Source organism: Erpetoichthys calabaricus, chromosome 16 (genome assembly GCF_900747795.2).
Source record: "Erpetoichthys calabaricus chromosome 16, fErpCal1.3, whole genome shotgun sequence".
NCBI classification, from domain to species: domain Eukaryota; kingdom Metazoa; phylum Chordata; class Cladistia; order Polypteriformes; family Polypteridae; genus Erpetoichthys; species Erpetoichthys calabaricus.
Genome location: NC_041409.2, coordinates 23135619 through 23148946, shown reverse-complemented (window position 1 = coordinate 23148946; position 13328 = coordinate 23135619). Strand labels below are relative to the sequence as shown.

The window sequence follows — 13328 nt, the reverse complement described above, 5'->3', positions numbered from 1 at the left end:
AAGTCTTGGCAATCATTGAGATGTTTCTTAGCAAAATTGAGACAAGCCCTAATGTTCTTTTTGCTTAACAGTGGTTTGCGTCTTGGAAATCTGCCATGCAGGCTGTTTTTGCCCAGTCTCTTTCTTATGGTGGAGTCGTGAACACTGACCTTAATTGAGGCAAGTGAGGCCTGCAGTTCTTTAGACGTTGTCCTGGGGTCTTTTGTGACCTCTCGGATGAGTCGTCTCTGCGCTCTTGGGGTAATTTTGGTCGGCCGGCCACTCCTGGGAAGGTTCACCACTGTTCCATGTTTTTGCCATTTGTGGATAATGGCTCTCACTGTGGTTCGCTGGAGTCCCAAAGCTTTAGAAATGGCTTTATAACCTTTACCAGACTGATAGATCTCAATTACTTCTGTTCTCATTTGTTCCTGAATTTCTTTGGATCTTGGCATGATGTCTAGCTTTTGAGGTGCTTTTGGTCTACTTCTCTGTGTCAGGCAGCTCCTATTTAAGTGATTTCTTGATTGAAACAGGTGTGGCAGTAATCAGGCCTGGGGGTGGCTACGGAAATTGAACTCAGGTGTGATACACCACAGTTAGGTTATTTTTTAACAAGGGGGCAATTACTTTTTCACACAGGGCCATGTAGGTTTGGATTTTTTTTCTCCCTAAATAATAAAAACCATCATTTAAAAACTGCATTTTGTGTTTACTTGTGTTATATTTGACTAATGGTTAAATGTGTTTGATGATCAGAAACATTTTGTGTAACAAACATGCAAAAGAATAAGAAATCAGGAAGGGGGCAAATAGTTTTTCACACCACTGTAACTAACCAGAGCTACAGTAATGTCTGTGGCAGGGTAGCAAACTGGTTCAAGGCACTTGATTACTTTAATCCAGTCGATGAAATTGTGTTGCACAAACAGCCTGTGCCATAAAAGTTGTGTGTGATGCTAGTTTGAAGCATTATTTCAGCTGAAGTGTGAATCACAAACTTGAGGACATCAGTGGAAATTAATTGGAAGTACATTTAAGACGGAGGACAGGAAGCCCTTCTTTATACAAAGAGTTGTGGGATTCTACAACAAAACACCAAGACATGGTATGGTGTTAAAGCAGAACCCCTGACAACCTTTAAGAAAGTGTCTGGATGAGTTATTGGGACGGTTGAGCTATTATAATTCATTACATTTATATAGCGCTTTTCTCAGTACTCAAAGTGCTATCCACACAGGGAGGAACCGGGAAGCGAACCCACAATCTTCCACAGTCTCCTTACTGCAAAGCAGCAGCACTACCACTGCGCCATATTAGCTGAACAAAACGGGCTAGACGGAGTGAATGGTCTCTTCTCGTTTGTGTTTTGCTTGTATATTAATGTGTGATGCCATCTGCTTAATTAAGATATGTAAAACCTAAATGATACTCTGTGGCACCACAGTAAGATTTCCATGTTCATCAGCTAACACTGGAGCATCAGTGCGACTCCTTGTTCATCATAGTGTATTTCATACACTGGTTTCAATATAGTGGATATGAGGGTATAAAAATAATAAAGTATAAGTAATATAATAAATCATAATAATACAGATAAATTGTTGAGATGGCACAAAGCAACAAAAATGTTTTTTTCTGGTCTCTCCACATGGCAAAGGGAAGCTGCTAAGGAACACTAGGGACGGTAAACTCGTGTAACATAACTGATGGTGTGTTTTGGTGCGTCTTTACACAGAATATATGAAGTATTTTTTTTTAATGTATTTACAGTAATCCCTCGCTATATCGCCTTTCGCGGCGTCACTCCATCGCGGATTTTATATGTAAGCATATTTAAATATATATCGCGGATTTTTCGCTGCTTCGCGGGTTTCTGCGGACAATGGGTCTTTTAATTTCTGGTACATGCTTCCTCAGTTGGTTTGCCCAGTTGATTTCATACAAGGGACGCTATTGGCAGATGGCTGAGAAGCTACCCAGCTTACTTTTCTCTCTCTCTTGCGCTGACTTTCTCTGATCCTAACATAGGGGGTGTGGAGCAGGGGGGCTGTTCGCACACCTAGAGGATACGGACGCTCGTCTAAAAATGCTGAAAGATTATCTTCACGTTGCTATCTTTTGTGCAGCTGCTTCCTGAAACGACATGCTGCACGGTGCTTCGCATACTTAAAAGCTCGAAGGGCACGTATTGATTTTTGATTGAAAAACAAACTCTGTCTCTCTCTCTCTCTTTGTCTGCTCCTGACGGAGGGGGTGTGAGCTGCCGCCTTCAACAGCTTTGTGCCGCGGTGCTTCGCATACTTAAAAGCCAAACAGCCCTATTGATTTGTTTGCGTTTCTCTATCTATGTGACATTCTCTGCTCCTGACGCGCACTCCTTTGAAGAGGAAGATATGTTTGCATTCTTTTAATTGTGAGACGGAACTGTCATCTCTGTCTTGTCATGGAGCACAGTTTAAACTTTTGAAAAAGAGACAAATGTTTGTTTGCAGTGTTTGAATAACGTTCCTGTCTCTCTACAACCTCCTGTGTTTCTGCGCAAATCTGTGACCCAAGCATGACAATATAAAAATAACCATATAAACATATGGTTTCTACTTCGCGGATTTTCTTATTTCGCGGGTGGCTCTGGAACGCAACCCCCGTGATAGAGGAGGGATTACTGTATTTGAACAGCGGCCATAGAATATAATTGATTCTACAGGTGTGCTGCAGATTGCCTGTGTTAGACATTTATCTACATTATGACAAGTATGAACGATACCTTAATAACTCTTTCGGGGCTGATGTCGACTTTTGTCAAAAGGAGGGGTTGACGTTGGTAATCAACTGAAAGCGTTACATTTTAGTTGGACTCTCTTTGCTAGGAGGAAAGTTAGCTTCATTGGTTTGACTGAGATTCATTGCACTTGCGTGAGTAGCAAGGAGAAAACAACGGCAAAAACGGCATTGATATCTGGCAAGAGATTAAAGCGAATGCGTAAAGCAAAATATTCCATGGACGACGTTTTGCATATTATCGCTGTAATCGACGCTGACTTGTCGGACTCCAATTTTGATAAGTAATCCAAAATGAATACGATGTACCAGCATCAGCTGATCATTCCCCAGCTGATGGCGGTGCTGAAGAGGTTCATGTAGTTGACATGCCTATGGCAACACTGGCATAGGAGGACCACCACTTGCAATGACAAGATGTGCAAACCAGATTGTGCAGCACTGCGACAAACTGGCAATCACAGCACACAGCAACAGACATTTTATGTTGATTTCGGCATTTCTTTGTCTGCTTTTCATAAAACTGTGTTTTTTCGGAAAAAAAAAATATAATTCAGCCCCCAAGAAGTTAAAACTGCTGTACAAGCTGATCTTCTGGGGTAACACAGGGGCTGGGAAGGCATGCGGCCTTCAGGCAGCACCATTCCAGACAAAACAAAAAAAAAACCCTAAAATGGACCCAAGCACACCAGCCTCTGCTGCCCTTGAAGCCTTATGTTGGAACGGCTTTGCAGACTTTGCTGTTCAATGAGGGTTATGGGATGGAAACCCATCGAATGCCTTGTAGATGCAGCTTCCAACCTCTTGCTCCATGTCTGCCTCGTACTTGTTAGAGGAACATGCACTCTGCGTTTCCCTGGGGCTGCCTGGTTTACTCAGGAGATCTGCTAGACGTCCCATCGTCGTGTGCCAGGATATTCCAGCTGCACGCCTGGAAGGCAATGGTCAAACAACGAATGACCCCGTAAATTGTGCAGGGACCATTCAACTGTAAGCATCCCAAATGAAGTGAAGTACCGCAGTGAAGTGGACGGGACCATACCCCCCCCCCCCCCCCAGGACATCCGTGACCGAGACAGGAAGCGACACCATCTGTTGGTAAATAGGACACCAGCACAGACTGAGCAGTGGATTTTGTGGAAAGGACAGTGGCCGTTCTGCCTTAATACAGCCCTTTCCTTATACTTTAACTAGGTGGACACTTACAGAGCTGTAGCAAACAAAAAAACTTCCTCAGAATTTAATTTTAAAATTGGCTCCGAAGAATCTGGGGGACACACTGTGGTTAATACAGACGACTCTGATCCAGTTACTGCATTTTGCCAATTCATTTCAAGACGTCATGAAGAGAACCAGCCACCCTGTCAGTCTCCTCACTTGCACAGATCAGCTACTTGATAAACAAGGTAGCATTTAGTGACATTCATCCCAATGTAATACTGGACATTTACTTTAGAACATTATAAATATTTGTAAAATGACCAACAAACAGTCAGCTATCCACATTCGAGCCTCCCTCACCGATTCTTCGTCAGCTGAAGTGGAGATGCCAGTTGCGGAGAACTGCAAATTTAGGCAGCACATGACACATTAAGTCATATGATGGCACTGCTCTAGCAGAAAATAAAATGATGTTAGCCGACCTGATCACACAATCTTGGGATGCGTGCAGATCCAGGGTAACATCCTAGGCGGGGGGAAACAATGAGGGCAAAGATTTAACATACAGTATGCATTACTATTCTGTATCACAATGCTGTTAGAATTTCCACAGAGCTCATCCTGAAACTCACGTCTCTGGTGAGGATTTGTCGGGGCAGGCATGAACAGGGATGCCGTTCTCTTTTCTTTTGTGCTGTGATGAGAAGACTTGGGACAGGCAGTTCATGCAGAAACGCATCTTTGTGACTCCACTTTTTACCCACTGGAGAATTCCCCCTTGGCAGTGCTAAAAGAAGAAGCTGAAGGTCACCAGCACATCTACGTCTGACTGTTGAACGGAAAATCAAACTGATATTCAGGAAAACAAAACTGAGGAGAAAACGGATGAAGCACGTCTACACATCATCATTTCCAAACTACACAGACTTGTGCGATTCTTCCAAACTTTCTTTTTTGTTTTTAAAACCACTTTTCTGGCTCATTCCTTGATTTGTATCGGTTTGATACAGCTGCCTTCTCACCTGGGAAAGAAGACTGGGTGCACGGGAACAGCATGTCCTTGTACTTCAGTAAGATGAAGTCTGTGCGACTCTTAAACAATCAAGATGGTGCAAGCGGACGTCATCAGTGCGGGTTGTCCAGCATGAGCCCACTACTTTTGTGCCTATTTTATTTTATTCTTCCCTAAAATATGAGAAAATCATAAGGCACTGTATCTATTTATTATTACACAAAATACATTTTGGGGGCTTCCAAATTAATACAAAAACCTTACTGCCTATCTCATTCTTAAGAATGCCAAATTACTTTTGAACACACTACCATCACCTAAGCTCATCATGCCTATCCAAAATCAAACTGACACTCCAAAGTGGATTCTGTGCCACCGTCCCCTCAGTTTTATAACCTCTCCTCTATGGCTGAATCGCTGGGAAACCTGTGCCATGTGTGCATGTTCTCCCTGTCTCTCTGTGTGTGTGTGTGTGTGTGTGTTATCTTCTGAGGACTCTATTTGTTCTCCCTGTCTGTGTGTGTTATCTTCTGAGGACTCTATTTGTTCTCCCCATCTCTGTGTGTGTCTGTGTGTGTGTGTGTTATCTTCTGAGCACTCTATTTGTTCTCCCCGTCTGTGTGTGTGTGTGTGTTATCTTGTGAGGACTCTATTTGTTCTCCTTGTCTCTGTGTGTGTGTGTGTGTTATCTTGTGAGGATTCTATTTGTTCTCCCTGTCTCTGTGTGTATGTGTGTGTGTGTGTGTGTGTGTGTGTGTGTGTGTGTGTATCTTCTGAGCACTCTATTTGTTCTCCCCGCCTGTGTGTGTGTGTTGTTTTCTGAGGACTCTATTTGTTCTTTCTGTCTGTGTGTGTGTGTGTGTGTGTTATCTTCTGAGGACTCTATTTGTTCTCCCCGTCTCTGTGTGTGTGTGTTATCTTCTGAGGACTCTATTTGTTCTCCCCGTCTCTGTGTGTGTGTGTGTTATCGTGTGAGGACTCTATTTGTTCTCCCTGTCTCTGTGTGTGTGTGTGTGTGTGTGTATCTTCTGAGCACTCTATTTGTTCTCCCCGTCTGTGTGTGTGTGTTGTTTTCTGAGGACTCTATTTGTTCTTTCTGTCTCTGTGTGTGTGTTACCTTCTGAGGACTCTATTTGTTCTCCCCATCTGTGTGTGTGTGTGTGTTATCTTGTGAGGACTCTATTTGTTCTCCCTGTCTCTGTGTGTGTGTTACCTTCTGAGGACTCTATTTGTTCTCCCTGTCTCTGTGTGTGTGTGTGTTATCTTCTGAGGACTCTATTTGTTCTCCCTGTCCCTGTGTGTGTGTGTGTGTGTGTGTGTGTGTGTGTGTGTGTGTGTGTGTGTGTGTTACCTTCTGAGGACTCTATTTGTTCTCCCCGTCTGTGTGTGTGTGTGTTATCGTGTGAGGACTCTATTTGTTCTCCCCGTCTCTGTGTGTGTGTGTGTGTGTGTTATCTTCTGAGGACTCTATTCTGAGGACTCTATTTGTTCTCCCTGTCTGTGTGTGTGTGTGTGTGTTGTCTTCTGAGGACTCTATTTGTTCTCCCAGTCTGTGTGTGTGTGTGTGTGTGTTATCTTCTGAGGACTCTATTTGTTCTCCCTGTCTGTGCGTGTGTGTGTTATCTTCTGAGGACTCTATTTGTTCTCCCTGTCTGTGTGTGTGTGTGTGGTCTTCTGAGGACTCTATTTGTTCTCCCTGTCTGTGTGTGTGTGTGTGTGTGTGTTGTCTTCTGAGGACTCTATTTGTTTTCCCTGTATGTTACGTTGGTTGTCGAGTCCAACTGGCCCGGTGCGAGTCTGGGAGTTATGTTGACTGCACAGGGCAGCAGAACAATTTAGTTAGAAATTGAACTGGGAATTCAATCGTAATCAAAACAAGTGGTGGCGGATCATAAATGGGAAGTCAAAAAACAAATAAAGAAGGCTCGAACGAGAGGACAAGAACTTGAAAACCAATAAACACACACGTAACCAGAGCCAAAATGTTAATCTTAAACTGTACTCCAACCACAGAGCTAGAATTTGTTAACTAACAATAGTTCAAAACAACAAAAGAATTGTTTTAAGGTTTGGGTTGAACGCCCTGCCCGGGGTTTGTTTCCTGCCTTGCGCCCTGTCTTGGCTGGGATTGGCTCCAGCAGACCCCCGTGACCCTGTAGTTCGGATATAGCGGTTTGGATAATGGATGGATGGATGGATGGATGGGTTTGGGTTGAATCTAATCAAGGACAACCAGGAAGTGCCTGATGCCACCTTTATGCTCTTGACATAGATATGCTGTGCACCACACTTTCAGTTGACCTTGGATTGTCAACAATCCAAAAATACTCCTCTAAAATGGCATTGCTGGAGTGTGCTACTTATGTTAAGCAACAAAACAGATGTGACCATGAGATTCCTTGACCTCTACACTCCCTAAAACAAGGTGTAAACAATTTTAAGAAGTCAAGAAGAATTAAAAAAAAAATAAATCTAAAACAAACCAAAAAGCCTCCTCATGACAGGAGTGTGTGTGAGTGGGCTGTGCAATGGATTGGTGCCCAATGTTGACAGGATGGGCTCTGGTCCCCATGCAGCCATGAACTGCATTAAGTGAGTTTGAGAATGTGATGAGATGAGAAACTGGCCATGTGCAAGGCTGGGTGAGTTGGACTTGCAACAGACTGGTGTTTTTGGTAGGGTGTCCTAATGTCTTCTCTTTTCTTACTTGATTCATTGATTACTCAGTTAATAAGTTGTGTTTCACTTTGGGACCATGAAAATCTGGTGTTTCAACCAAGATTGGTTCCTGCCCAGTGCCAATGGTGCCAGGATCGGCTCCTATCTCCCCGAGTTAGGTTAAGCATATTTAAGAAAAAGAGTGTTCATTTCAACATTGGATTTTCACCACGTCAAGAGAGAGGCCAGAATTTAGAGTACAGTGTGGTGTAGTGACCGTGTCATTTAATACTGAAACACAAGGCTGTCAGTTCAATACCTTTGGATTTAAAGTGTGACCCTGAGCAGACCACTTACCCTGCATGTGCTCCAGTTAAATATGTATGTGAACAATTGTAAGTCAACAAGGATTAGGGCATCAGTCAAAGGTAAAGTTATTATTTGTTACATGTGACAAGCTAAATGCCTTACTTAAAAATACAAACAAACAAGACCAAGGTCAATTAAGCCCAAAGTAAGACAAATGTCCGAGGCAGCCACCTATTTAAAATAAATCATTAATCGTAAATGACTGTAAAGGACATCAAAAATACTCACCTTTTGGGAAACAAAACAGACTATTCATATAAACAACATATTTAACATCCCATCAGTCAAAAACTAAACATACTGTCATGACAGGCAGATAGATAGAATGAAAGACACTAGATACTGTAACAGACAGATTAAAAAACAGAATAAAATGCACTGTATAGTACGCAGAATGAAAAGCATAGATAGATAGATAGATAGATAGATAGATAGATAGATAGATAGATAGATAGATAGATAGATAGATAGATAGATAAAGATATACAGTGCATCTGGAAAGTATTCACAGCGCATCACTTTTTCCACATTTTGTTATGTTACAGCCTTATTCCAAAATGGATTAAATTCATTTTTTTCCTCAGAATTCTACACACAACACCCCATAATGACAACGTGAAAAAAGTTTACTTGAGGTTTCTGCACATTTATTAAAAATAAAAAAATTGAGAAAGCACATGTACCTAAGTATTCACAGTCTTTGCCATGAAGCTCGAAATTGAGCTCAGGTGCATCCTGTTTCCCCTGATCATCCTTGAGATGTTTCTGCAGCTTCATTGGAGTCCACCTGTGGTAAACTCAGTTGACTGGACATGATTTAGAAAGGCACACACCTGTCTATATAAGGTCCCACAGTTGACAGTTCATGTCAGAGCACAAACCAAGCATGAAGTCAAAGGAATTGTCTGTAGACCTCCGAGACAGGATTGTCTTGAGGTACAAATCTGGGGAAGGTTACAGAAACATTTCTGCTGCTTTGAAGGTCCCAATGAGCACAGTGGCCTCCATCATCCGTAAGTGGAAGAAGTTCAAAACCACCAGGACTCTTCCTAGAGCTGGCCGGCCATCTAAACTGAGCGATCGGGGGAGAAGGGCCTTAGTCAGGGAGGTGACCAAGAACCCGATGGTCACTCTGTCAGAGCTCCAGAGGTCCTCTGTGGAGAGAGGAGAACCTTCCAGAAGGACAACCATCTCTGCAGCAATCCACCAATCAGGCCTGTATGGTAGAGTGGCCAGACGGAAGCCACTCTTTAGTAAAAGGCACATGGCAGCCCACCTGGAGTTTCCAAAAAAGGCACCTGAAGGACTCTCAGACCATGAGAAAGAAAATTCTCTGGTCTGATGAGACAAAGATTGAACTCTTTGGTGTGAATGCCAGGAGTCACGTTTGGAGGAAACCAGGCACCGCTCATCACCAGGCCATACCATCCCTACAGTGAAGCATGGTGGTGGCAGCATCATGTTGTGGGGATGTTTTTCAGTGGCAGGGACTGGGAGACTAGTCAGGATAAAGGGAAAGATGACTGCAGCAATGTACAGAGACATCCTGGATGAAAACCTGCTCCAGAGCGCTCTTGACCTCAGACTGGGGCGACGGTTCATCTTTCAGCAGGACAACGACCCTAAGCACACAGCCAAGATATCAAAGGAGTGGCTTCAGGACAACTCTGTGAATGTCCTTGAGTGGCCCAGCCAGAGCCCAGACTTGAATCCGATTGAACATCTCTGGAGAGATCTTAAAATGGCTGTGCACCGACGCTTCCCATTCAACCTGATGGAGCTTGAGAGGTGCTGCAACGAGGAATGGGCGAAACTGGCCAAGGATAGGTGTGCCAAGCTTGTGGCATCATATTCAACAAGACTTGAGGCTGTAATTGCTGCCAAAGGGGCATCGACAAAGTATTGAGCAAAGGCTGTGAATACTTATGTACATGGGATTTCTCAGTTTTTTATTTTTTAATAAATTTGCGAAAACCTCAGGTAAACTTTTTTCACGTTGTCATTATGGGGTGTTGTGTGTAGAATTCTGAGGAAAAAAATGAATTTAATCCATTTTGGAATAAGGCTGTGACATAACAAAATGTGGAAAAAGTGATGCGCTGTGAATACTTTCCAGAATGCACTGTAGATAGATTTGTTATTTAGTGTAGTAGGCAGGATTAGATAGATAGATAGATAGATAGATAGATAGATAGATAGATAGATAGATAGATAGATAGATAGATAGATAGATAGATAGATAGATAGATAGATAGATAGATAGATAGATAGATAGATAGATAGATAGATAGATAGATAGATATGAAAGGCATTATATAATAGACAGACAGATAACCTTTATACTAGAAGGATGCAACAATGGAAGACGGATATGAGAGACACTTTATGAGCCCAGTCTGTTGGTAAGCCTGCTGTAAACAATCGCACGTCTTACATTGATATTCTTGCCCTTTTTTGTTAAATTCAGCTCGCCACTCCAGCAGCACACAGTTTGCTCCAAGCAGGTTTCCAATGTTTTCAAAAGCGTTAATGCAGAATTAAAGTGACGCCAAGCCCCTTTTCCTTTTCCTTTTTTTTTTTACTGAGACCCAGTTGTGCATTTGTCAAAACTCAAGCAAACAACACAGTGATGATTCACTCCAGGTTAGTGGTCACAAAAGCTGGCTCAGCACCCTTCACCCATGCATGCCACCCAGTAAGTCTGAGGGTATAATTAAAAAGGTTTACCTTCATCATTGGTCTTGGTATACTACAGCGGCTACGGGGCTGAGAATGAGGGAACAAGAGACAAAGTAAGTTCATCACTAGCCAAGACTAGCCCCAGAATACAAAGGGCCAGGGCTGGCACTAAAGCCCTGGCCTACTATCAAAGCCCATCTACTGCACCACACTGCCACATACAATTACTAAATCTCAGGGGTCAAAGCAGGGCATTCCAAAATGATATAGGCCTACAGCACAAAATGCACTGCAAATCAGACATCAGAACAGTCAGTTCCTGATGGCACTTGCTGTGCCTGGGCAGAAGCCTGCACTTCACTCATTCTGCTAAAATTAATATAATAACATAGCACGTTATCACTGCACCGGAAAATCCTTTTGAGCTCAAATTCAGTCACCCGTGACAGGATGAGCCCCTTGTTTCAGCTCATCGTAGTGTAACTGAATGTCTCGTCACGCTATTTGGACACTTCCACCCCACAGACTGCTTCTTAAAATGAAGAACAGATAAAGCGGTTGGACCATTTCAGTGGCCCTTAAGATAGAATGCAAGCACACAGGGAGAAGTCCATTTTGCATGCACTGCCTCATTCTTTTAAGTAAAAGGGGGAAAAATTAAAGGGTCTATACCTTGCACCTGGATACTCTGCAGCTTCTTATGACCCCATAATGGACAGTTCAGAAAATGGATAGGCACATGCTCTTCTTAGATGTACAATTTACTATTTTATATTACATTTAAATTTTACATCTATTATTTTTCATGTCCATACTATACTCTACATGTACGCTCAGGCTGAGGCTTCTGGTAAAGATGCACATACTTACATACTTAAATTTACTGCCATTCGTTTTAAAGGTGAACAAAAGAAATCATATAAAACAAACTGCACAGATCCATTATATTGATTACAGCTCTGTAGGGTCATTATTGTCCCGTGTACAGTGAAATTCTTACTTGCATATGGTAATCAACATGTTACCACTAATCAGAAACAAATAAATCTAAATGTATTGAAATACAAAACTGGCGTCCCTCGAGGCTCAATATTAGAGCTTTTCTCTGAACACAGCTTGTCAGTTCAGGATGGATGAAGCCTGTCCCAGCACCATGAGGTGCAAGGCAACAACCAAACTATATAAGGGAAAAAAATTAATAGATAAAATCAAATTCAATTACTTTAATACAAATGAGTAACACTTTAAAAGTAACAGCTGTTTTTTTAAACCTGCTTAATCTAATTCAGTGTCACATGGAGCAGGAGCCTATCCTGGCATCACTGACCAAAAGGCAGAAGACAGCCCTAGACAGGGCACCAGCCGCATACACACATATTCACATTCACACTCTGCCACTTTAGAGTCTCCTATTTACTTAGGTATGCAATGTGACAGATAACCACACAAAGACTTTTCCTATAATGTTTAATACACATGGATTATACATTAGGAAGACTTCTGGACCATCCAAACACTCCATCTATGCACAAACCTTGAAGACCCTTGAAATTCTTAAGTTGATGCTTATGACTGCCCACTTCACTTCAAACTGCAGGCTGTCACTCAAATTAGCATTACAAAATGCTGATTTGAGTTTTCAGTCAACTATTTCTTTACAAACAAGATGTAGCTTCCTAGCAAAGGAAATCCTGATGCATAGTAGAGCAATAATCTTGACCAAGATCATGGGATCAGTGAAATCCATAGGTTATGGTGGGCACAAGTTTAATTTCTATGGAGGCTTTTCCTGTTGTGATGGTGGGATTGACCAAAGAATGCAGTTGTGGTATGACCGCAGTACCTGCTTCATCGGACCACTAGAACTGCTTCCAATCAAAGCCTCAATGGTGTTTGATGAACTTCAGCCATTTCAGTTTACTTCTCATTCCTCAAATAGTCCAATGGCTCTCACTGAAAATTTCAAGTCCTGACAACTGCTCACACACTTCTCTCTCTCACAATATTATTATGCACAGCTGGTTTCCTCTTATGATGTCTGAGCTGATAGAGACAGAGATACGGTACGGAACGGTAAGGTAAGATAAGATAAGATAAGATACGGCGATAAGATAAGACGCGCCGATAAGATAAGATACGGCGACAAGATAAGATATAACGCTAAGATAAGATAAGGCGATTAGATAAAGCACAACGGAAAGATAAGATAAGGTACGCCGATAAGATAAGAGATGGCGATAAGATAAGATGCGGCGATAAGAGAAGATGCGGCGATAAGAGAAGATACGTCGATAAGATATGATACGTCGATAAGATAAGGTACAGCGATAAGATAAGGCGATAAGATAAAATACGACGAAAAGATAAGATACGGCGATAAGATACGGCGATAAGCTAAGATAAGCTAAGCTAAGATACTTTATTAATCCCAAGGGGAAATTCACATTGTTGTCACTTTTATAGTACTAAGTAGCATATTTCACTTTTTTGGATCTATTACTGAAATGTGTTAAGGTTAAGAACAATTTGCATTTCTGAATTGGAGCCCCTTTAACCGTTCTCTAATGTTTGGTGTACTGATTTGCACGGCAGCCTCAAAGCTCCTGGTAGTGGAGCCTGGTGTGATGGTCCTGGTTGGTTCCAGCAGCCAGACACAAGTTGCACCTAGGACCATGACTGGGATGGGTCA

General features: G+C 42.3%; 1 protein-coding gene across 2 annotated transcripts in view; it reads right to left on the bottom strand.

Annotated features, from left to right (window-relative positions):
- The window catches only part of ccdc85ca (coiled-coil domain containing 85C, a), a 229277-nt gene that overhangs the window by 56307 nt on the left and 159642 nt on the right, over positions 1–13328 (bottom strand). Inside the window, exon 3 of one of the 2 annotated variants that reach the window (XM_028821331.2) lies at positions 10688–10726. The exons of the other annotated variant lie outside the window; for it this stretch is intronic. Coding sequence (XP_028677164.1) covers positions 10688–10726 — 39 coding nt within the window. The remainder of the gene's footprint in view (positions 1–10687; positions 10727–13328) is intronic. 2 annotated transcript variants of the gene reach the window in all.